The sequence below is a fragment of the Notolabrus celidotus genome, chromosome 3 (genome assembly GCF_009762535.1).
Source record: "Notolabrus celidotus isolate fNotCel1 chromosome 3, fNotCel1.pri, whole genome shotgun sequence".
NCBI classification, from domain to species: Eukaryota; Metazoa; Chordata; class Actinopteri; order Labriformes; family Labridae; genus Notolabrus; species Notolabrus celidotus.
The window spans coordinates 31,030,189-31,056,170 of record NC_048274.1 but is presented as its reverse complement, the minus strand read 5'-3'; the positions used below and the strand labels follow the sequence as shown (position 1 = coordinate 31,056,170).

The 25,982-nt window shown below is 41.2% G+C and overlaps 1 protein-coding gene across 5 annotated transcripts in view; it reads left to right on the top strand.

The window, feature by feature from the left end:
* Positions 1-25,982, top strand: part of neo1a (neogenin 1a) — a 177,416-nt gene that overhangs the window by 121,288 nt on the left and 30,146 nt on the right. For 3 of the 5 annotated variants that reach the window (XR_004630788.1, XR_004630787.1, XM_034680412.1), the window contains exons 6-9: positions 6,119-6,273; positions 6,467-6,587; positions 24,308-24,542; positions 25,804-25,958. Coding sequence is in view for 1 of the 5 variants with exons in the window: in XM_034680412.1 (XP_034536303.1) it covers positions 6,119-6,273; positions 6,467-6,587; positions 24,308-24,542; positions 25,804-25,958 (666 nt within the window). In the remaining 4 variants the exon portion in view is untranslated. The remainder of the gene's footprint in view (positions 1-6,118; positions 6,274-6,466; positions 6,588-24,307; positions 24,543-25,803; positions 25,959-25,982) is intronic. The other 2 variants (XR_004630790.1, XR_004630789.1) reach the window with 1 other exon arrangement.

Genomic DNA, 25,982 nt, shown 5'->3' with positions numbered 1-25,982 from the left:
GCTGAAAGTTTATTTTCCAGCTCGAGGCAGGAATAGTTCTTATTAAAGGTACATGAACAAATTACACCTTTGATAATATCTGGGGAGTATTTTAGTCTGTTTTTAGTATGCCACGCCATCTTCCTGCCCTCCCTCCGATGTGTCAGAGCAGTTATTCTTTGGCCTAAATAAAGATTAACTTTCCACATAATCTATTAAAAGGACACAAATCTGATCAGGAGAAACACCCACAGTCACACAGCCCCCAGCTTTCAGACAGGGTGTTATCTCCACCCTTCAGATGGAGGTGCCTGTTTTATGTCTACACCTTCTTTTGTGTCAGTCGTCTTGTGTGGAGCATCAATAGTCTGCAGTGTATTACAGGTAAAGCCACATCTGCATGACTCCAGAAACATACAGGTACTGTGTGTGAGGCTCAGTGTTGTTGAGTGAGTCTGAGAGATTTGTTCTGCTGTTGCTTTAGTCTGTCCCATGTTGTTTCAGTTACTGAAGGGAACCCAGGCCACCTTATTAGCTGTTAGTGGGCACAGCTTCTGATTGGCATTACTCATTCTGCCAAACTGTTACACAGATTTTTAGACCTCACTGAGGAGGAATTCAGATTTTTGTAATTAGTTTTGTAATTACATCCTCAGTGTGATTTTTGGGTCTTATTTTGTACCCATTGTTATAGAAACTCTGAATGCACCTAACAACAACAGACAGCTCTATGCATGAAAAATGATTTAATTTTCATGTTTACTGATGTTTTACATTTTTAATTTTCATAAAACTGCTCCGACACAAGCACCACAAACACAAAGACTATATCATATGTAGGACATTTATATTGAGGCTTTAATTTGTGAAATCTTGGCCTTTGTTAAGATTTTTGGAAACAAAGATTAATTCCAGAGTAAAAATCTGACAATTTGCAATAGTATTTCTAAATAAATAAATAGCACCCACTGGTATCTTTTAAGCATCTCTTGCCTCTCGCTGCAGTTGTTTGCTCTGGCAAAGATTTAGAGTTAAGTTGTTATCTTTGGAAGAGCAGGGCGGGTAATTAGTGCTGTCCAGGATTCACTTGCCCTCAGAGTAAACCCCCGACTGCCCGGGAGCTATTGTTTAACTTTCTGAAGATAACTGGACTCCAGCCAAGTGTACAGAGTTCAAAATATCTTCATATTTGGATCCTGTTGCTTCAACAATCTTACATTAGAGCTTAATAGATGACAGCTGTAGCCTAAATGTTTGGGAATTATATCCAAACATCCACGTTTTTTGATATTTAACCATTTTTATCAGTGCCAATGGAAGGAGGCTTGACATTTCCCCCTCAGTATGTCTCAGTTCAGTTTATTCTTCACTGCCAGTGAAGCTTTAAGTAAAGTAATCTGCCCAGAATCCCTTTAGGAGGCCTGTGGGGTTTTGTTTTAACAAGCTCACAGTAAGACATACACATGACCTTTTTCTGGCCCTCTTTTAGTAGTTCACTGGAGTCGGTGTAAGTCTGCATTAAAGCTTCTTTTACTAAGCCACAGGCTACAGAGATAATACCAGTCCTCGAGGAACTGGCATCAGACTTCTTTCCGCTGCTCTCCCTCCTTACAATTTTTATTTATTTTTCTCTATCTCACAATAATCTGCATTTCTTTTGTTGTTGTTCTGGCTGTGCTGGATTTCATTGCCATTGGAAAGACTTTTATATATGTTCGAGTAAGTCAGCCTATCTGGAGACATTCCTACTTGTGCCTCTGTGTTTGTATGAACCCCAGACTGTAAGAAAACATGTCTGTGACGTCATGTTTATGGAAGAATTACTCACCACCTTCTTTGTCCCTTTTTGGACCCAGAACATCTAAATGAGGGTAAAGCCTGGAGCCAGTGTCCAGTTGATGAGAAACTGCAAGACTATATATGAGCTGTAGGTTGATGGCAAACTTGCCCTCAGGGACAATAATGTATATCTAATCGTATTTATCTAATCTAATCTTAACCTGAGGGCAGAGAAATCAGAGCAAAGAGGGATATCCTCAGATAACATCTTCTTAAAACAGAAATGTTATTTAATTTGGCTTCCTAAAGGTTCAGATGTATATGTAAAACATACTTCATTGCATCCTGAAAGGTATTTTGAATGTTTCTTACCGTTTAATATTTTAAGAAAAATATATTTTCTGATGCTCTGCACTGAATTCCTTTTATTTGTGCATATTACTGTGTTTCAAAGTGCCTGAATGCAAACTTTGGGGCTGTTTGCTGTCAGTATCGACAACACAAGTGCACTTTATATCCATCCAAACCCAGCGTGTTACTTCCACCCAAAAAAAAAAAAAACATGATCCTTTTAAACACAAGCCTGCTTCTCTCCCCCACTAGTGCTAAAGAAAAAACCACCACTGGTATTGTTTAGTGTTAGAAAGAGAATGAATATATTCACTATAACTTTGTGTCTGTATTACCTGACCCGAAAGCTGCATTATTTAGCAGTTGAGACTAAGTTAACTTTTTTAAAGGTGCAGTGTATAGAAATTGGTATATTTAGTGATATTGCTCACCCATTCCATCGGAGAAGCAATTCTTGCTGTCGAGGAAAAGTAGCTCCTGTGATGCATAATAACAATGATCCTCCAATTTTCAAGCTTTTACTATCAAAACTGTTCATCAATACAGAGTCTTTCATGCACAACAACTGTTGCTCACTTCTTCTTCTTAGTCGTCTTACAATCGACTGATTTTTGACTAAAGAGAAAAACAAGATGGCAGCTTCTGTTTGTGCTCCTGTAGCTACTTTTTACCAAAGTGCTTTTGCTCAATGCTGCTAAATTCTACGCACTGCACCTTTAAGTATCAAGCATTTCCATGTTTGATTCTGAAACCAGCCAATTAAAGACTTGTTACATCCAGAGGCAATAATGACCCCCTCTGCTGAATCCTGAAAGCTTCTCCATCCCCCATCTCTCAAGTTTTATTGGTATATTTAGGCGTTTCCACTCATTGCTCATTCCAATAGGTTCCAAATGTCTGAACTCCATTTGGAGAAAATGGTGCATGTCTGCTCTGATAGATGGGGGGGCAGGGGAGGTGAAGATAAAGAGATAGACAGGGAGTTAGAGGAAGATTAAAAGTCAGGGGTAAAATATGGGAGACTGAGTGGTGGAAGAGGGAGGAGGAGAGATAAAGAGAGCCGCAGGGTACCAGTCACCATCACAAACCTGTCACTAACAAACCTCACCAAGGGGCTCTGTGCACACATAACAAACACACACAGACACACATCCACATACAGCTTATAGCCTGACAAAGAGACATTCAAATGTAATGCATAAACCCATAAAGATTCAGAAGACATGCTGAGAATAAGTCAACATGGACATATAGAAACATGTCTCTGCACACACGCAGGCACACAGCTACATTATGCAAACAAAGTCCACCCAAACATGTATTCCAGCTGGGAAGGACAATTATGTACAGAATACAGCTCCAGTAATAATGGAGCAAAACCTGTATCCAGACATGTTTTTAAATTATTCATATTCACACATGGCTCAAGCACACACACACTCACACAGTCACACACACTGACTCACTGACTGCTGTCGTACTGCCGTGTCCCTGACACACCAAAGTAAACCAAGGATTCAACCTGCCTCTGCTGCACAGCTACTGGAGGGGAATATCCAGGGGACACCACAATGTGAAACACATTATTCACAGCTCACACATCGCTCTGCAGGGAGCATTAGAACACACACACACACACACACACACACACACACACACACACACACACACACACACACACACACACACACACACACACGGATAGAATCACACAGACTCAAACATGCACGGTCACAGAGCAGGGTGAAGGCTGTATTGACAATCACATAGTGATCCAGTCTTCAAGCATCACCCTCCTCATTTCCAACCTTTGTTTCAATCATCAATAAATGCCACAGTTGCTCCCAGAAAAAGTCTTGAAGCTCATTAAGTAAAGCGAGGGGAGCTTTCAGTATCCTGTGGCACTATCTGGCTGTTCTGTGTTTGTCTTTTTCTGCTGCGATGGCAGGTTAGAAATCTAGCATTTGGAAGTCACAGAAAACAAGACTACAAGAAAAGCAATGGTTATATTCGTGGAAATGTTTTATTTGAGGATTTATTTTAAGATTATCTGGAACACATTTTGACAATCTGAATGACATGCATTTATTTGTAGTCATGATAAAAAGTGAGCCCCTAAGAAAAGACCACATGATGAGAACAGGGAACAGAGGGCCTTGGGAATGACTTTCAATGCCCCTACTTTAAGGTCTCCTTTCATTTGATTAGCCATTCACTGAAAATCACCAAACATGTTTTTTAAAGTGAAAGAAAGGTTGTTTGTTTTGCAAACATAACTCAGAAAGAAGTATTCAGTGAGGGGATGAATTTGATAGTTCACATGATGACACCTGTAATTGCTGCCCAAACTGAAGCTTGATGCCCCACAATTATCTTGTTTACATGACAACATAGAGGCAGATGTGAACAAAACATATGACAGTCCTGCTTCATCACATTTTCCACACACTAACGTATGTTACAGATTTAAAAAACGCTGCGTTCCCAGGACAAATATTTAAAGATAAAGGACACACACACACAGTTGCTGCCTTTGGGTTTTTATAGATGAGGAAACAGAGCCGTCATTTTTCTGGAATGGCATTGTGTTATCTGTTTGACTAAGTTGCATCAGACTTCCTGCATTTGCACCATTTGCTTTGGAAATAGGACACAGATCAACAAAGTGCATTTCATTGCAAACAAACATCATAGGGTGCAATATGTCCTGTAGCGACCTCTTCTTCTTGGTGTTCTGTGTCCTTAATTGGTGGAGAAATAAGTTTACAGTTGATGGTTTCTTAAGCAGCCTTAATTACATAAAAACTGTAAATGGGGAGTTTCTTGCTAATAGGAACAGCACTTCCCAACAGAACGGAGCCTAATCCATTTACCAGCAAATTCTTGTTAGGGTAAATTAGCCACAGATACATCAAACAGATGAGGGGGACTTGACCCCGCAGTCTGCTACTCTGCTGAATAAAGCCAGAAAAGGACCTTATCCACCCACTGCTTCTAATATCCAATCAGCCCATGTGAATCACTTTAAAATAGATGCTAATAACAAGCTATCACAGAGCCCACAAGGCTGACGGCGCAGCTTGACACACTGCGACACTCTAACAATGCAGTCATTTAAACTGTGGTCAGTGAGGTCGCTGTTTATCAGAGAATGCACAGCGGCAGCAGAAGCACTTGTGTACAGAAAATCACACGCGCGCGCACACACACACACACACACACACACACACACACACACACACACACACACACACACACACACACACACACACACACACACACACACACACACACACACACACACACACACACACACACACACACGAACATGCACAGTCTTTCTTAACCCATCTCTCCTCACATACACATACAGTCCAATTATAGAGAGAGGACGAAGCCTGGGCTGTGTGCTCCCACTGACCTTGTTCCAGGACAGATTGATGAGGCGCTGCATCGCCCCAGCAGATCAAATAACTTCTCTCTGGCCCTCATTACAGGACCAGGGGAGATCTGCAAGTCCTTGCCTGAGCTAGTAAAGCAAGCTAACACACTGTGCTGGTACCAGACAAGCTGCTGTTTTTTTTTTACACTCATGCCTGTATAAGTAAGAACAGAGGTTATTAAACCTTTTATCAAATAATGCAAGTGTTTCCATCTGCAGAGGGGGTCGTAGTTGTGTGCAGAAGAAAATTGGATAAGCTGTTGTTAGATGATGCTGTTTGTTGTTCCTTTCATCCTTCCTTAACTGTCAATTTGGCAGTTGAAGGGGAGGCGCAGTATCATTCAGTCCTGCTCTCGCTGTCAAAGAGCAGAGTGCTGGAGTGTGATGTGTCTGCTCGCTTTGACAAATTGGTTACTGAGGTTCTAAAGGAAAATATGACTTGTATAAATTGTCATCTTTTCTGCGCCTGCTTTTAACTGTTGAGTCAAATCCGTTGAACTTTGACAGGGAATTTAATATCATTATTTGAGCTTTCCTGACTCCCGCTCTCTCTTGTGTACTCCACAGTTCCTCCACAGTATGTGAAACGACCAGCCAACATTTACGCCCATGAGTCCATGGACATCGTCTTTGAGTGTGAGGTGTCAGGGTCACCAGCCCCTACTGTCAAATGGGTGAAGAATGGAGATGCTGTCATCCCAAGTGACTACTTCAAAATAATTGTAAGTTCATGTAGCACGGAAAAGGTTGCTTGACACCTTTTTTTGCACTTGAGTCGTTGTACTTTCTGCAGAAAAGCATGATTATGTGTCGTAACTGCGTCTTATAAAAGACCTTTGATTTCTTAAAAGTGCTACCTGTAACGCACGTTTTGTTCTCCCTTTTTTTCACATTTTTTCCCTTCTTCCTCTGCAGAAGGAGCACAACCTTCAGGTTCTGGGTCTGGTGAAGTCAGACGAGGGATTCTATCAGTGCCTTGCCGAAAATGATGCAGGAAACATCCAGTCCAGTGCCCAGCTGATCATCTTAAATCACGGTACGCCACTCACCACCACCTACAACTGTGCAAATCAAGTGTTTTAACAAACTGATTCCTTCTTGAGTAGATGAGAAAAACAGCCATCACATCACACACAGTGCTCCTTGTTCAGATAATGCCGATGAATCATATTTATGAGAGCTGAAGTGGTTGAAAGCTAACAGAAGTCCTACATTGTAAAGCCGTCCCGTTATGCTTGTTCTGTTTTCAGTCAAGTGTACAGTACATGTTAAAGTGATGGATTGTTGTATTAAACTTGGTAAAAGTTTCAAATAATGAGGTAAACACATGTAATAGTGATGCCTCTGTGCAAAAAGGCTCAGGCTTCACACCGCTCTGGATTCTAAGTTTCCACTGTTTTTTCTACTAAGGCGAGAAGCTGACATCAGCGCGCCTCTGAACTCTGACTTCAGAGCCAAAAACCTGTCAAACTAAGTTTTTCTTCGTAAATTGGGGTACACGTAATCGGAAAACAGTCTACAACAGTCGTCGGCGTATAATGTGCTACAGCATCCAAATAACAAACACTGCAGGGAGATGCTGAAGCCATTTTGGCATCAGAGTTTGAGTAAGATCCAGTTTCTGCTGTTTCTACTAACTGTATTATTCCCCAACAGCAGGAACTTTGAATCCGACAAGGCCACTCGAGTAGTCCTAGAATAGAAATACAGAGCTGGAAATGAGCAGAATTGTTCCACTTTAATCTCAAGTCAAGTACAATGTTCAAGCTTTTAAAAAGGCCCATAAAAGAAATGATTACTGCAAATACACTCTCAAGAATGGCTTGTGAAACAGGGGCTATCTCTGTAATAGAAAGGTTCCAACTCCTTCGCTGGTTATTCAGTTTGTACATATAAAGCCGAGATGGCTTCTGGAGGCATTGCACATCTATGAAGGTGTGAGGTGTGAGATAGTGTGTAGTGAACAGTGAAATACAACTGGGATCTTGTGAAACTAGAAGTGACTCAAAGGGAACAGAACGATATCTGGGGCAAACCTTCACACACAGTCCATTCCACATCTAGTGCTGCAGAAATGTTGTGAAGACTCAAAGAAAGCTGCTTTGAAACAATGCCGGGGTGTGAGGAGCTTAACATAAACAGAAATCCATGTATTGGTGAAGTAAGAGCACCTGGATCGCTGCAGCGTAGACTTTCTTGTTTTACATTTTCCTTTAAACCTTTAAATGTTTGAGTGCTAATTCTCAGAGTGTAGAGAGCAACAAATGCAGACATTAGGGACAGGAAGGAGTGATAAAACAAGGCGCCTGAAAGTGAGAAGAAAATGTGGACGATTACTTGAGTTCCTGAAGTTGTTTTGTGTCATTACCTCTGTCGTTAGAGGAAATGTAAAATAACTTAGATTTGAGATCATTTGAGCAGTCATAATAAACAGAGTCTCACCCAGCGGGCATGTCAAATCTTCTTCACTTAACAAGAAAACAACAAGAAATTCAAGATGATAAGCACAACTCAGCTTCACTGAAAAGCAGATTGGAAATAAAACAAGAAGGTAAAAGATGGCGGAGAATGAAAAAGTTGACAGGGACAAAGGTAAAACATCATAAAACAGCTTAAATCAAAGCTTTTTGAAGAGTTCCAGCACTACAGTCTACTTTCTACGTCTCAGACTCAACAGTTTACTGAGGGAGAAAATCATGCGTGACCTCCCCTTTGCTTGAAAGCAGGTGGCTAATGGATTAGCATATCAGTGCCCAACTGGTGGCTCCCCAGCTGTGTCATCCCTTCTGATTGGAGGACATAAAGTCAGAAATAATGATGACCTGCAGCTCATTGTGCGTTTGTGTTTGACACCATTGATAGGGATTTTTGCAGCTTTACATGGCCCCGAGTCTTTGCTCTCTTTGTTTGAGGTGGAGATAAAGAGGATGGATTACTGAGGCAGCTGGCCTTGTACATGGGTGTGCCCTAAGCAGAGCTTTGAAGAAATTAATCTCTGTTTAATCCAAAAATATCACAGGGAATCTTCCTTTTTGTCTTTCGAGTGTGTATTCTGTCTTGGTCACAGTAAAAGCTAATCCAAACACGCTCAGCATTTGAAACTTTCCTGTTTATTCATCACTTTCATTATCCAGTCATCATCTCAGTCCTCAGATAATGGACGGAGAAGATAGCTATAGTTGTAGCTTTGCTGTTTATTCTTCCTGTAAATTATTGACGTTTTGAGCTTGTGCAGCAGACACATCTACTGTCGCTCTCTCTGCATGCTCCACTGTGTCAAAGTAATTTCCTCTCTCAGAGGTACAACGGCGAATCAATGAGAAGATGTTTGAAATCAGCTCATTTTCTACAGCTATTACTGCTTTGTGGGTATAGCTCTGTGGTGTGAGGTTGAAACAAATTCTCTTTACGGTCTATTAGAGTCTCTACCTCCTTAGAGTCTTCCCCCTGTTTTATCTTCTGTCTTTCCTCCTGTGTTGCTGAGCCTAAACACGCACTCTTCTACAGCCATCTGCCACCTTTCTCCACACTTTCTCTTACTTTCTTTCTTTTTGTCTTCTAAAGCCACCTGCTCTTATTGGTAATCCAACATACTGGGCTTTGTGCTAATTGTGCTGCCTGGACTATTCCTCCTAAATAGCTGCTCCTTCACAGCTGGGCATCTTTGTCCAGTACCTAACCCGCTCTGACACACACGCTCCTCCTGCTCTTTGCTGGCCCTGTGTGTTTCGCCTCAGTCAGGTATCTACATCACACCTGCCAGACTTGAATCATCCTGAAACTGGGCCAGGAAAACACCCGTCTGTTTGACGGCTGCCATGCAGTGCAAGGAGATAAGCCAGAGACTTGCCACAGGGATAAAGTTGTCTTCACCCAACAGGGAAATCAATGGGTATAACTGCAAGTTTGCTAATATTCATTAGTTCTCATAATCTTTGCATCTTGACACCGCCAGCTGCCGTTTACTGCTGCTCCATTGATGATTCCCACTTGGGGGTATTTGGAAAGGAAAAAGGTCAGCTGTCAGCTTTTAGCATAAACAATATTTGACAGTAATTTATAGTGATATTTGCTTTGTATCAATACCTTTGGCATTGAGTTCCAGTGGTTGACAGTCAGTATTAAATGAACAAACAGCTGCAGGGGAAAAAAGAAAGCAATTTCCCTTAATTCTAACTGTATCTAATCTTCAGCAATCTTCAAGTTTAAAAAAACAGATTTCTTTGGGGAAGTGGAGGTCAAAAATAGGACCGCAGATTGCAGTCTTGAATAATTTTCTTGGACATTCCACAGACATGTGCAACACGGGTTAACTAGTTGCAAACAGATGTGAGTAAATGAGGGCATGAATGCCAAAAGTGGACCTCGAGGGGACATAATTACACCGCGTAATACAGGCCAAGTAAGCACTTCTTAATGTTTCTTGTAAAACTGCCACATTCGGACCTGTCATCTCATGGAAATGCAGAAAGTTTGTTTTGTGAGTCATCATACCCCGCAACAATTAAGGAAAGTCGAAGCATATGTTGGTATGACAATTGCAAAAATCTATCTCACATACAGTTTTATTTATGTTGTTTCTTTTGTCATTTTTTAGATACGGCAGGTTTTTTTAAGCTGACATAAATTAATTGTGTAAAATCCAGCTCTTCTGAGTGGCTGTTTAAATCATCATTGACATATTTGATTGGATATATTTCTCACTGACATGTTTAATTCAACAGATTTGTACAGTGTGCAAGGTTTCATGCTTATCCATTTCTCACCAAACCTCCATGATGCTTCCATGTCAGCATTTTCAATATCTGCTGCACACATGTAGTCACTATTGTCAGGATGATCTTGAGGGAGGTTATCAGCTGCAGAGGATATGCTATTTAAGGGACTATCATCACATGCCATCTATAGACAGTGTGCAGCAACAGTTTGCAGCCTTTTCCAAACACATGATTATGTGACGCATTGATGCAGATACCTTTGGAGGTGCCAATTACAGCCTGGAGAGGAAATGGTTCACATGTTTCAACTTTGAAGTTTCATGTGCCTAGACAAAGAACTTATTTATATGATTGCCATCTTTCCATACACAGTACAAAGACCGAGACAGTGTTTGAAGCTTGATAAGATGCCATCCTGAAAATATACCCCCAGGTTTGCTGTACAGTACGGCTGCTTTTGAGTAGTTCTTTAAAAGCTCTGAGCAGAGCTGAAACAAATGCTTAGTTTTTAAGATAGCTTGTGTTGTTACCTTCTAGTAGAGGGGGAATCACATTATATTTTAGAAACATATATTCATAGGATAAAGGTAGAGCACTTTTTCTTAGCAGTATTCACTCCCTTTTCAGCAATCACAAACCCAAGGCCACACAGCAACTTCTCTCTCTCTCCATACCCTCGTGTTAAAAAACAGCAAGTTTGAATTCAAGCAGCTAAAAGCTTAATGTGTAAAAAATGCACACTAATCTACATTTAGCATTTGCAAACAGACAAGACAAAATTGATGCACTCACTTTGCTGTTTGCAATACCCTCGTGTTAAAAACAGCAAGTTTGAATTCAAGCAGCTAAAAGCTTAATGTGTAAAAAATGCACACTAATCTACATTTAGCATTTGCAAACAGACAAGACAAAATGGATGCACTCACTTTGCTGTTTGCACTTAAGTCTGTTTTCTGCTCTTTTAATGTTTGCATAAATTCAAGAGATGCACTTTGATTTGCATATGAATACTTATTTTGCTCTTTCCATATGCTACGCTGGCTCCAGTGTGGAAATGCTCCTCTGTCTGGGTTTGTCTGTCTTTTCATCTCCCCTCTGCATTCCCATGCTTCACATGAACAATATTCTGACTTTTTGCCTCCTAGTGCCCAAGCCAAGTACTTCACTTGAGAGCCAGAGAGCTTGTTTGGATGTTCAAGCTTTCATACTGTTTCAGCAGCGACTGTTGCAGAAAACACATAATGAAATTAAGGAGAGAGGGGCATTAGCTGAATATTTAGTCAGCTTCGTGTTCGTCATAACACGATTAAAAAACCTCAGTTGACGCTTGACACTGTGCAACACATCCACATGCATTTTAGCCTCTTTATCCTGCAAGCTAAGATTCCTCGTTATTATTCAGGTCGCTTTATGACGAAAGAAAGATGACACACTATTTCTGATGCAAATGCATTTCTTCAAGCTTTTGTTAAATCAAAGCTTTAACAGGCTAGCACTCCTTCTCCCTCTCTTTCATCTCTCTCTCTGTTTCCCTCTTTCTCCCTCTGTCCCTCCTCCTCTACCTTCATCTTCCCCTTCAACCAGCCGTGCTGCCATTACTTGTCCCTCCCCCACCTCTTAAACCTGTGGCAGCAAACAGAAGAATCCTGTCCTCCCCTCCCATCAGAGGTACAGGACCCCCCGCAGAGAGAAGGAGATGCCTCATCAGTGCATGAGTGCTCTCTGTGTCTCCATCTTTTCCTCTCTCTCTCTCTGTCTCTCTGTGTCATTATGAGCGCAGACATCAGGAGTGCTGGCATGATAAATTGACGTGCATGCTGCTCCCAAAAGCTGCAGCTTGACAAAGTGACAGGCACAGGGAGATACTGGAGGGGATATATTTAGAGAGACGCACATACCGTAACATCATTAGCAAATCAATTAATCACAGCAGACTGAAGCTCCAGACATGCCTGTGAAATGACACAGAAACCCAGAGTCAACAACTGTATTTCAGGATGAGTTTGCATTGTAGTTCAAACTGAATGCAGATACAACCACTACTCTGCATTGACTTGGATCTAGGCTTAAAAAGTAAAGAACTGATCAAGATTTTCCTCCAGTCAGGACTTTAAGTCAAGAAAACCAACACAAGTTTAATTTAAAATGTGCTAATGAAAAACAAGTAAAACTAAATGAAAATGAAGTTAATCTTGCTGAAGAAGGGTGTGAAGACATTTAATTAGAGGCAACATGAAACCTTAGTAGTGTGCGTGTGATAACTTAATTTGGGACAACACGAATCAAAGATATTTTCTGTATTCCTTCAAGGCATTTGGTGCAAAGATGCTGCCTTTAACTCCTCTTTTTGTAGAATAATGGATACAAAGTATAGCCCTTTTGAGATGCCCAAAACATGAACCTACAACAAGCCTTAACATAAAATACACAGAATTGACAGCTGTTGCAGTTGATTGACGATAAGCATCTCAGCTAGAGAACGCTGCTAGTTGCCAGAAGCAATACTGCTCTCAGTCTTCCAACAACAAAAAGCAGACGAGATCTATACTCTTCCACCTTTTCTTCAGAATTTTTTACTAATCCCTAAGAGAGATGGATTTTCCAAACAGAACTGAATCTGCAGCAAATTTGTAAAACAAACAGGCACTCAAATATTGAATTGGTATTGTTTCAACTGGAGCAGTAATTATTTCCTTGTGGACTACTGATACACATGAGAGATGAGAACACAGCAGCCTAGATCCATGGTGTGTGGCTCTGTGCAGCTTTATTGTTGTCCTCTTCTAATACAAATCAAGAAGTACTTGAATTGACATTGAATTGAGGGAGAAAAAGAGAGACTTAAAAGGAGGTCCCAGTCCTGCTGTCAGTGTGATATACTGCAGCAGTGGCTCTAGCTGGTGCTGAGGAGAGACATTTGCTTTATTATGAATCAATGTGATATAAAATGTAACTAGATCATGATTAAAGGACAAAAAAACAGGCCCAGTTTAGTTAGCTCTCAAAGGCGGAGCAGTGAAGAAATGTCTCCAAAATTCCCCTTAACACATTTGTAGCAGACAAGCCTCAGATGAGGGGTTCCTTCCTCTCCATCCGCCTGCCGCCCTTATTCCCTGTTCAAATCAAGAAGTGAGAATAGGCTGCTAAAAGACCCTTTCCTCCAGCTAGACTCCAGCAGCACTGAATACACGCTCAGGCCCACTTCAGGGAATACACTGTGCTCCATCATCTGCTTGCAGGGTCATGGCCGGGCCAGCAGGAGTGAGTGTGTAACGTTGTGAGCATGTGAATGTGTCAGCACACTGCAGGCCTGCGCACCATGTTTTCTGTTGGCACCGGCTGCAACGTGACTTTACCTTCAACAGCAGGGACCGGTGTGAAAATGTGACAGTCAAACAGCATGTCATGTACTACTGGGAAACACAGGCATGCAAACATATGGTCACGCCTCTTTCACTGTATGGTGACAGCCTACTCTGAGAATACAGGAGGTCTCAGGGACACAAACTAATCATGTTTACGGACTCAATCATTTCTGATTGTTCGTGCAAGCCTCCAAGCATCATGTCAAGGCTGCCCCAGTCTTCCTTGAGCTGCTTTCTTTCCTGCTGCATCTTATCTTGTTCAACAAGGACAGCACACGTAAACAGTTGGCTTATGTATAGATCATCTGCTACTATCTTGCCAATTGTGGCTTGACACAGATATTCACGGGTATCACTTATTTTTTCTGTACTGACCTGAATATAAGACTTTTTTTGTTTTTCACCAAAATACATCTTAAAAAAGTGGATCCATCTTATATTTGGGGTTTAGCAATAACAATATTCTATACAACGGTGAACACTGTCACTTCTCTGTACAGCGAACGTACCGCTTATGATTAAAGCCAACCATTACAGCGCCAAGGGGTTCAAAGATGAAGAGACATGGTGACCGGAGTACAGTAGCACAAACTAGGACAAGTTACCCAACAACTGAGGCGGAGTCGAGATGCTTTTTAAGAAAATGGTAGCCGAGACATTAAACAATATGGCCGCAACTGTGTAATGTCTGAAAATGATGAGCACAAAAAGAAGGTCTTAAAAGTAAGTATGTGACTGACGGAATGAAGGTTTGCTCATTACTAGAGCCGTCATCAGTGTGATAGGTAGCAGGTCATTTTAATTTGTCTGGTATTTTATTACCCAAACCTTAAGTCCTTCATTTAGACACATGATGAACATTTAATTTTAAGACAAGAAAACATAATTTTATTCAAAGCTGTTAAAGACAACATATTACCTCTTTTTTACTGTTTGATCTTTATTTCCAATCAAACTTTGTTCCTTCATAAAAACAAGATTTGGTCTTCAAAGAGTCTTGATCCGGGGGTTGTCAGGGGTTGGGGTCGGGGTAGTTACTATAATTAATTATGGTCGTCTTCTAATTAATTAGGATCGTCTTATATTCAGGTCAATATAGTAACTAATTATGACATCAAAAACGTGTTTCTCTTTCAGAACAGAAACTGCAGAAAGTGATGTTTGCAGTAATTTGTCCAGTAGAGACATAATACTCCCAACACTGTCTGCAGCACATCTAGCAGAGCATCATAGCAGAATGAATTTCAGCTCAGAGTAGAATTGTTTGACCATGTAGAACTTTGTTTTTTATATGTTTAACACCGCAGCATTGTGAGTACCTTTATAACGTTCAAACTGATGAAAAGACCATTAATAAGTTACACGATAACAGTCTGCTCCAGCTCAAACACTCTCTATATTGTTTGTTGAATCTGTGTGATTAATGATTTAAAAAAAACATTAGTAATGTGTTCCAATAAACACACATTGGTCCGGCTCTGATTTTCACTAATGAGCAGTGGATAAAATGCCTTAAGGAGAACATGTTCTCTCTCTGCTGGCGAGGTGTTGATTCAAAGTGTTGATTTTTCCAGCCTTCTCTTAGTGTTATTTTTATTCTAAAATGTGCTATTTAAAAAAAAAAATCAACATATTATAATAAACCTCAAACTGATGCACTACAAACAGAGATTAGCAGCTTAGACAGAGAGAGGAGTGTGCTGTTGACACTAAGTAGGAGATAATTAAGCCCAACTAGGGGATAAAATTGCCTCCAAAAAGCGTTTTATTCTTTCTCCATTGAAAAACATCAGTTAACAGTAAATGTACCTGTTTTCAAATGCTGAATTTTATATTCACCGCATGTAGCTATGGGGAATGTTTTACACTGAGGGTGCTGTTGAAGTATCTTATCTCAGCTCAGAGTGTTGAGATCTGCTGTTAGGAGGCAATGATTTAATAAACAAACATGATAAGATGGTTGTTTCATTGGGAAACATTATAGTTGTATTAATAAATGCCTGTGATCACAGAAAGGCGGTCCAAAAACAAACCAGGGGCATTAAATTAATCATATTTTAATGTGACTATCTTGCACCAAAATTTTGCCTCAAAGCAAAATACATTGAAATTCAAATTCTGAGATTAAGCCCTAAAATGTGAACGCAAGGTCTGAACTGAAATACACACAAACGGGTCTCTTTTGGCTGCACACGCATTAAGTTAATGTCGTGATTAGAGAATGTGTTTCCTCTCTAGCGGCTGAAGGAAGCTGATCAGAGGGATTGTAGCCGAAATTGATTGTTAGGAGCTGAAATCAGCCTTCACCAAATTGCTGTTTGTACAGCACTGATGGCAAAGTGAGTGTTTGTGTTGTGGCTCTGTCTCACAAGGATGGTGCTGTGTGAATGTGTGTGATTGTGTGCTTACAAGCTGAGGCTCTCACAGCACAGGATGAACTTTCCTATGGGTTGTATTTACTCAACCGTGGTGAAAGGCTTTGCCTCGTGTTGCCTAAGTGCTAACTGTAAAATGTTATTGGTGCCTATTCTGCTCTTGTTTTGAAAGGAAAGCACAAAAAAGATTAAAATAGCCCTCAGTACCTGCGTCAGCTCTGTTCTTTGAAGGTCAGTCTTGTTATCAACACCAGTTTTAGGCCTGACTGCGTACGTAAGTGTGAGAGATCTGCTGTTTTCCTGACAGTCTGTTTTACACACCTCACTAGCATGTGCCCTTTTTAACGATATAACAGGATCCAGCTCTAACACACACTCATTCAGGATGTGGATCTGATGTTTTTGGATGTGGAAAGTCCTCTGGGTGCGGTAATTGGAAGCACCACATGGCAGAAAAACATCACTTTTCCTTCACACCCTTCCCTTAGCTGCAGGCTACCGACCCCTGCGAGCAGCGGCACCAAAGCTGGAGCTTTTATTTTTCCTGTTAGCACCCACCCCCCTGCCTCTCCACTGAGCCTCCCAGTTTCCATAAGCTAAAAGTAGAATAGTGAGTAACATCGCAGTGGGTTGTGGGCACCCTGCTGCCTGCTAGCGTAGCGCGATATCCGTTTCTCTGTGGGTCTTACTGGGGAGGCTGCTTTATTGGTGGGGTCCGTTTAGCTGGACTGTTTGTTAGTTAGTCTCCCAAGGGTAGATGCAGCTGCTCCCACTCCTGAAAACATCCTATTTGACCTTTTCAGCCCTTTACTGGTTGTTCAGCTTCACTTGCTTTTTACATGAAATGTTGCAAGTGCACCATTACACACATTCACATTGTTACAGGGTGCTTTCACTGAAATCAATTACTTCATTCTAGGCTTGCTCTGTTTTCTTGGAGGGGTTGAGCTGTAGCCTTGGACCTCCAAGGTAATAAGATACAAAGCCAGGCAGTGTAGAAAGAAAAGCTTGTTTCCAGTTCTGGGCATCGATGGCAAAATGCTCAGGAGAGATGCAGCATCACTGGATGTTTTGATCCGCTTAAAGGACGAGCCCAAGAGGCCTCAGTTTCCTCTTCCTGCCAGCATGTGGAGCATGTGATGCATATGATGTATATTTGTCAAAGTGAGGAGGGAGATGGGGGGGAGGGGTTTACATTGTATACCATAGTTGCTCATCTTCCTTTGCACAGAGTCTGGGCTAGCAGCTGTTAGCTTATGATCGTGCATTTATCTGTGTGTGTGTGTTGAAGCAAGGCGTTCAGGGGAACAAAGCAATCACACCCAAATTAACTCCACAGTGGCTCACGGATCAAGGAGCTACATGTGTTTGATGGTGGAGGGCCGCTGTATGTACAAACAGTGGATGATTAATTATTGATACAACCGACCCCATTCAATTACCGCCATCATTTCCAAACAGGGTCGTTAGTTCTCCCGCATGTGTTAGGATTTGCCGATCCTCTTGAGTTTTCTTGTTTCAGTACAACATATATGACATTTCCCACATCCCAACATGTTAAACTCTCTGTGTTGTGTTTATTTTGACACCCCAGAGTGGGGATTGTCACATTTTTATGATAATCAAATTACCGGAAAATAATCGCTTGAGGGCCAAGGGTGGATACAAACATAAACTTACTGTCACCCTAACCAACACATACCCCACACTGATGCCTTCTAGTTGTTTATACAGGTCTGTTGGGAATGTGGGAATGTTGATTTTGGTTGTGAAAAACAAGATAAATGTTCGATTGAGCAAACTGTGCCATTTACGAGGAAAGTGCTGCAGGGTTTCAAAAGGAAAGCTTCCCTGGTTGATAAACAAGGACATGAACCAGCTTACAGGAGTGAAGCTTCCTGATAAAGAGTCCATCCTTGGAAAAACGAACAACCTCAGACTACTAAAGCATCTGCTGCATCGCCACATGGCATCGGAGAGAGCAGAGGATTTATCAAATTGGTCCTCCTGCATTCCGCTCCGTCTCCACCGCCACAGGAGTGTTTAGAAGACATAAATGAGACTCGCTCTCCTTCAGAGCAGCATTTAATGTCTGTGCACACTGGAGCAGAGAAGCTGTGTTACCTCATTCTTTAATTCTTCATTTTTCTTCATTTGCCTGACTTTGATGTGTCCCCTCTGGCCTCACCATCAGCATCTTTCACCGCCTAAAGAATGTTCCAGAAAAATATTTCAATCACTCAAGACTTAATGAGGAGAACATTCACTCATTTTTAAGATTGTCATGTATTTTTTAAATAACTAAAGGCTTATTTCTCTCCAGGGGAACGTGCCATTTTTCAAACATTTTTCCAACATGCCCTAGAAAGTTGGAGAAAGAACAAGGAGGAGATGTTTGACATTTTTGGAGGATCAGTTTGAGACACAAAGACTTTTTCTTTTTTCAGATTATGTCAGTGAGCTGGAACATCTCGTCAGTTAAAGCTTTTGTGATTTTTGAGCTGCACTTTAATCCTGACTGTCTCTGATTATCACAGAGAGAGGAGATATGTTCAGTTATTGATATGCTCCACCGATCTGATACTGTGTCTCTGTCAGTTTCCCCTCGGTTTGTGAAAATGCCGACGCATTACAAAGTGCATTTTATCCTCTGTCTGGCCCTTTAAGTGTTTGTAATTGCTCTGAATTGTTGTATTGCTTGTAAAGCATTTTTTAAGTGCAAAAACTCTTTAAAGAATTGACTTTATTATTGTTGTCGACAAGTTACTGGAGAGGAAACTAAAAAAACTCGGTCAGCATTTTCATGCACTCTCTTATTTTTCTCTTCACCTCTAACTTTGTCTTCACTTGAATCATTTTTCTTCTCTTTCTGACTCTGTTTCTTTGTCGGCGCATTAAGAAGCTGCTCAAATGTCATGAGCTGTCAGGCCTGCTCATCTCTCCACTCTTATCTTGAAAGAGAGCGAGAGGAACAAGATGATAGGGGAGGAAAAAGCAGACACAGCTGTCAGCAGTTGCTCTAAGGAGCCAACAGTTTTTTCGACAGATTTACTTGAGAACCCATAAGAGCAATTCAAATGTTTTTGACTTTCTTTCAGCTTCTCAAGAATTTAAATTCACAGTAGCTCCTTACTGTGTAATTTGAAGTCCTTCATAAAAAATAGGCTATCATCAAAGATTTTCAAATTACTTTAATTACAAATATGAAACATGGTTGTTCAGACCTCTGTTGAGTTTGATTTTGGTGTAATCCTGTGAAACAATCATTATAATATTTAAACTGCAGCTACTTTCTCTGTTTGTTTTAACTGTTACGTGTCTTAATGTGTAATTTATACACCTGATAAGGAAACATGGAGTAGGAAAATGAGTTTTTTTTAACAATTTTCAAAAAGTTATGCACATTTATTTTCACTGAATTTCTGTGGATACTAGAGCAGAAACTCAACTTAGAAATCATGAGTTTGATTTTAACTATCTCATCCTGATTTATCATAGGGATAACTCTTAAAGTTTCAGTAAAATGTCTCTACGTGTTTTAATTTTGTTTTAGAGAGAAACTCTGATTTCTGTGTAATCATCTCCAACCATAAGCCCAGATACGCTGCTCAGTTTGTAGAGATACATTTTCTCATCTTGGGACTATTATATGTTCCAATGAAATATAACAAAGACTGCTAGTTCTATCTGACAGTCTGCTTTGTATCGGACGTTTGAAAGCTCTGGACTGTGCCTTTTTACTAGATTGTTCATTCTTGTTCTGCTCATTCTACTGCAGATAAAAGTGGTGACACAGTAATGGACCATTAGCATTGTGCCGGATCTGCCTCTTATGCAGCCGTCATTACCGAACCACATTAGACATGGAAACCAGTCCTGAGAAAATCCATTTTGCGAGAGCCTTGCGTTGCTTGTGAGCTCCCCGTGAAAAGATACCTGTAGTTAGAGTGCTGTGGCTGCCTCTGGCTGACATCTGCATTCAGTAGATTTATGCTAGCCAGAGAGGTAGGCTCTCTTATCTGTGTACTCAGGAAAACGACTTGGCGTAGCTTTACAGTGAAGCTCACATGGGACCGCAGCAGAGGATTATGGAGTTAGAAACGGCAGATAAAAGTGGAAGTTATGAGACTTTAATCAGAACTTTGACGCTACTTCAATTATTTTTAATTGAGAAACAGCTCCTACTTCCATTGAATATTAAGATGAATGCTACGCACTGCGTGTCTTTGTCTGGACTGTTTTGCGTTTTGGTTACTCAGATTTATTATACAGATCTAGAGTAACCTTCCTCGTTAAGACTTAATGCCAGCCATTCATTACCTCTGGCACAGAGACTAATGACACTATTAATCAGCTGTGAATAGAGCTTGGCAGCAGAAGTGGGAGGCTGACACCTCCTTACTGTAACAGTTCTCGGCATGCACATACAAGACAAATTGTCAGAAGGACATCGAAAACTGCCCAGCATGTCAATTACCTCATGCTGACAACGTGTCTGTGGATGGAAACTACATCTAATGGTTTTATTTCCCCTCCTTCAGCCATCCCACAATGCATTTCCACCCCAGGCTCTGTCTGTACCTTTAGTCTGACTTGATGCTGATTTAAGGATTCTTTCTGCTGAAGTGTGGTGTTCCAACCTCATATCTCACTTTCTTTGTTCTAAGATCCACAGTTATGGACAAATTTACTCAGAGATTGAAGGCAGCGGCCAAAGTGACTGAGAGGCGTTGACGGTCTTTAGTGCTGCTAAAAGTAACCCTCACTCTCCTCCCCAAAAATCCTCACTCTGTCTCAGCACTCTGCTTTGTTTTAGTATTGTATCTGTCTGATATTGCACTAACACTGATTCTTCTGCTTTCATCCTGTATGCCAGTAGAGACAAATCCACACATGAGGTTGTATTTCTAAATAAGTCTGTACGTTCATGTCTCAAAGCTTAGCTCAACTTACATTTATATTTCAATCTACAAGCTTTGGCTCAGCTCCATGAAAACTGACTAACATGAAGAATATTTGGGACACATGGGATCCTGTCCTACTTTCACAGTTTGCATATTTAAAGAGGTAGGCTGAAAGAGAAATCTTGATATTTGTTGATTAATGTTGAGCCTTTTTTCTGTTGGACTTATGGAGCTCACATGACTTTTGCTTGCCCATCTTTTGGTAAGCACCTTAAGGATGGACATGACACAATCACTGTGCATGCTTTAATTCTTCAATTAATTATGACCGTCTCAATAAGACATTTTTACTTTCAGAGCTGACTTTGTCTGCAGCCATTTTCTGGAACTTGTTTACTGTGGATTTGATCTCTCATCTGGTTTGTACTGATACTTCTAGGCTGAAGGAATATTGATATAAAGTATCAGGCAAAATCCCTTTTCGAGACTCCGGCTAAAGTAGCAGTCTAGTCATAATAACTTTTATTTTCCACCGCAGTTTGTGTTGATTTTTTGTTGTAGATTATTTTCTCTGACAGTTTTATTGATTCAGACTCTCAGTATGAGACGCATATACACGCAGTATGAGCCTCCGTGCAGAGGAGACTTTTACATGAAGGTCTGGACACTGTTAGTTTGGTGCAACTACTTTCCAGGCTGAGTTCTGCAGCAGTTCTGCAGCAGTTCTGCAGCAGTTCTGCAGCAGTTCTGCAGCAGTTCTGCAGCAGTTCTGCAGCAGTTCTGCGGCCTTCTCGTTAGTTGGCAGGTTAGTTAGAGTTGGGGTCCATTAAAGCTTGAAAAAAGCTGATTTCTTTGAACATGCCATATCTGAGTTTTTTGCGTGGGCTGCATGTGTCAATGTTATGCCAAACTTAATCCAGATTATTTCCAGCTCACTAGTAAATTTTTCACAAGATGATGGGTCTAGCTAATGTGAGAACACAGCAGGTAAAAGTCAAGAAGATTCACTGCAAGCAAGTTAAAGGATGTGGTGACGTTTTTATCATATCATTTTTAAGCGATCTTTGTGCTCTTGATGAAGCTCCTACTTTGAATATGTGCAATGCCACACCACCCTTTTTCATCATGTCCTATCCCCTGAGATCCCTCCATCATGTTTGACAGGGGAAACTTCACTGTGAGGGGCATGTGAGATTAAGCAAAATTTCTGAGGCAGATTGTCCTGAAATTTTCAAGAAACTTTCAGGAGCATGTGTGAAAAGTGCTTAAATCTCCTCCTTGTTTCTCCTCTGGTTATCTGTGAGAGTTTGTTTTGGTTTTATGTGTTAACTGTGGGAGAATCTTTGTCTCCATTCTAAAGGTAAATACTAATTTGTGACAGTATTTTCTGTGACACCCCACCATGTATAGCCCACTCTGTTTCTTAGGTTGTCCTTCCGTGCATGTTTAGTTTTAGTAATGCGAGAGGTGTGTGTTTATCAGCAAACAGGCTTCAGCTTGTGTTTATACAGTGAGCCTGCTCACGGGAGAAGCATGCATCGGGGTTCTGTGAGACACCACAGTGTCGCTCTTTTTCAGCTGTTTGTGTGCAGCTTTATAAATGAGGATAATTGTTCAGCATCTGGTAAGTTACGCAGCAGTCACAAAGTATTAGGATGATAATATGTTTTCCGTTGTTTTGGGCGCTATTCCAGAAAACTGGATTGGGACTGAAACGCTGGCTTTGAGGTTGAAGTGCTGACTTACAGCTTAGAGGTTCTTGAGGTTGTTGACATCCATACTGTTGTGAAGAGTCCAAACAGTTGCACGTTTTTCTAACAGAAGTCTGCTGTTTTTCCATGAGCATACAGACAGGGTAAAGAATGAGTTTTATTGTACCACTAATATCAGCCGAGAGAACGCCTCAAGCTGAAAACAGCAGATAGAAGCCAGAAGTTTAGATATCAAGTGTCGGTTAATGTCTCTCTGAGTCCTAGTTTCAGTCGGACATCGACCTTTGCAGCTAAATGTTACATATAATGAATTGATTTGGTTTTAGTTTTAGCACAGCACAGATCCAACATGAAACATGAAGTTGGCTGCACTTGGTGTGCGTACACAGATAGTCATGAATAAACACGGTTTCAATTCCAGTTACACGTCTGTGCACATGCAGAAAGTCATTTCTTGGTCAACAAATTGATCTCAGTATGTGTAAGAGAGAAAAAGTGAGTGTTTATGCACCCAAATGTGTTTGTACCATGTAATTCATTGGTAGAAAAAAACAAATCTCATATCACTTCAATCACAGAAGCCAGTGAACCCGCTTATCTGAAATGTAAACAAGTACTGAAAGCCAAGTTAGCGGTGAGTCCACATGCTGTTTCAGACAAACATGCCAGCAGCCGCTTTGAATTTCAAAACAATTTCTCCAGTAATAAAGCGTCGTCTGCACACTGCACTCGCACCGCTCCTTCTCTGTATCTCAGCTCTGCCCTCCAGTCCGTTTCTCTGACCTGCACACAAATGGAAATGTCACACCGCCTGACATTCTTTCCGTATGGTTTCGTTCCGCCAGGCAAATGGAAAGCAGATCTCACTTAGTCTGACCGCAGATTGTTCCTCAAAAAGTAGAAAAAAAACAACCACTGAATGAAATCAAAAACATTTCTGTGGCTAAGCTGTGGAATGTGACGGCAAAAGTGTTTAAAAAACATCATCTGGTGTGTTATTTGAGAGACTCCAGAATCCACTTTTTTGGAGGGTTGGGTTACTCTTCAGTTGTTTTACTGCGTCTGAAATAAAACGGTTCCATTCCTTGAACACATAGACAGGTTTTATGTTGCCATTTAAGAAACAAGAAGGTGGCTTTGTTCCTGCCCAAACAAACTCTACCTTTATTTTTGGGTTGACTGGACGGCTTTGGTCAATAAAACTCTATGAAGAATCCAACCTGATCAATAATAAACACAAGTGACCGGCAGGAAGGCGTCTATGAAAGTGAAATGTATTGCTGTTCTCTGCTCCCTCTACCCTGACATTAGAGAGCTGTGTGTAGATCTGCATGTGTAGTCCCCTTGTATTGTGCTTTTATTTGTCAGCTTTGTGAATGTAGTAGAAGTGTTTTATTTATGTGGTTCCTTGTCACACCAACAGTCTTTTTTTGTTACGTTGTTGTTATTTTGTTTTTCTTCTTTTTTTTGTTTCCTTCCTTTCTTTCGTTTCACTGTCATTTCCATTTCAACTCCTCCTTCTCCTCTACCTGTTCCTTTTGGACGCCTCTGCGTGATATATCTCCCCCTCCCCTGCTCTCCTACACTTCCCCTGTCTCCTGTCTTTCCCCCGTCTCCCAACACCCATCCTCCTGCCGTCCCTCCCTCCCACCCTTCTCCCTCTTCCTCCTCCCGACCCAAAGACGTAGCCCTACCCTCTGCCCTTCCCCCCTCACTGACTCCTAACACTACTGACCATGTAACGCCAGGCTCCGGAGGTGTAGCCAGTCCAGCAGGGCCCACTCCCTCCGCCCCTCGAGATGTCGTGGCTTCGCTGGTTTCCACCCGCTTCATCAAACTGACCTGGCGCCCACCGGCTGAACCCCACGGAGATGAGCTAACCTACTCAGTTTTCTACAGCCAGGAGGGCACCAGCAGGTAGTACACACACTTCACGGTACTGCTGCCAGGAGGGTACTAATACACACATTAATGCTGGTGTCAGCAGGGTACTAATATACATAATTCCTGTGCAGGAGTCTCAGACCTCTCTGAAAAGACCTAATTAAAACTGTTAAAGCACTTATCAAAGCTGCAAGTGTTTGTTAATTAAAAACAAACTTCCGTCCTCAAAGAATTACCTGCTAACACTGAAGTATGAACCTAAAACAATCTGTTCAAACATGATAGTTTCACCTTTTCTTTAAGTAGCACTGGAATAAGTCGTCTCCAGCTTTGTGTGCAGAGGATTTACTGTATATGACCGAGAGGGAAATTTAAGAAGCTGAGAGGATTTTCTACAAATTTCTTTTCTGGCTCCCTTTTCATGGTTTTCCTGTAAAATGGCTTTAAGAAATGTTCTTAAGAGCCTGATACAGAAGTGCTTTACTCTCTGCTAGAGCTTGAAATGCAAATGCATACGTTAATATATGTGCAAATGCATAAAGCGTACAAATACTATTTGCACACACCAGTCTGGCGGTTCATGCTTCATTTTGCCTGAAACTAGGTGGAGACGGATCCCAGCTTATATGCTCATCATCAGTCAATTACTTCATTAATGTGACCGACAGAAAATCAGTCTTTTAACAAGCAAATATAGAAGGTATAAACTGCCTCCAGCTTATCAAAAGGGAAGTTTAGCAACCTTCTCATATCACATAGCATGTAAATAATGTACTGGTGTATCAGGGTTTGATCTGGTGCTTTGACAGATCAAGCAGGATGTCATTCTGAGCTCAGGGAACATCTTCCAACAGCTGACAAAACTTTCTGCAGACTGATGATAAATAAATAATAAAAATATCTTATAGAATTCTGCAAATATGCAAACCTCTGTCTATAAACATAAGTACTGCACCATGCAAATATTTCTCTGAGTTAACTTTTTATATACAAGTGGAGGAAGATAAGTGATTGCATCAGTTAGTTAGTATTCATCATACTTCTTATAGTGCACAAGTTTCCGGTCATGTTCTAACACATTTCAAAATTCACTATTTTTGAAAACTAAGGAATTCATATTGTTAATAAAACCTTGGACGGTATTGTGTGTGTGTGTGTGTGTGTGTGTGTGTGTGTGTGTGTGTGTGTGTGTGTGCGTGTGCGTGTGCGTGTGCGTGTGTGTGCGTGCGTGCGTGTATGCGTGTATGCGCACCCGCGCGTGTGTTTGTGTGTGTGTGTTTGTGTGTGCTACCAGGGAGAGGGTAGTGAACACAAGCCGTCCAGGAGAGATGCAGGTCACCATCCAGAGCCTCATGCCAGACACCAAATATCACTTCAGGGTCGTGGCCCACAACAGCAACGGCCAGGGAGAGAGCTCTGCAGCGCTCAAAGTGGCCACCCAGGCTGAAGGTAAAAAAACACACGTACCAACAA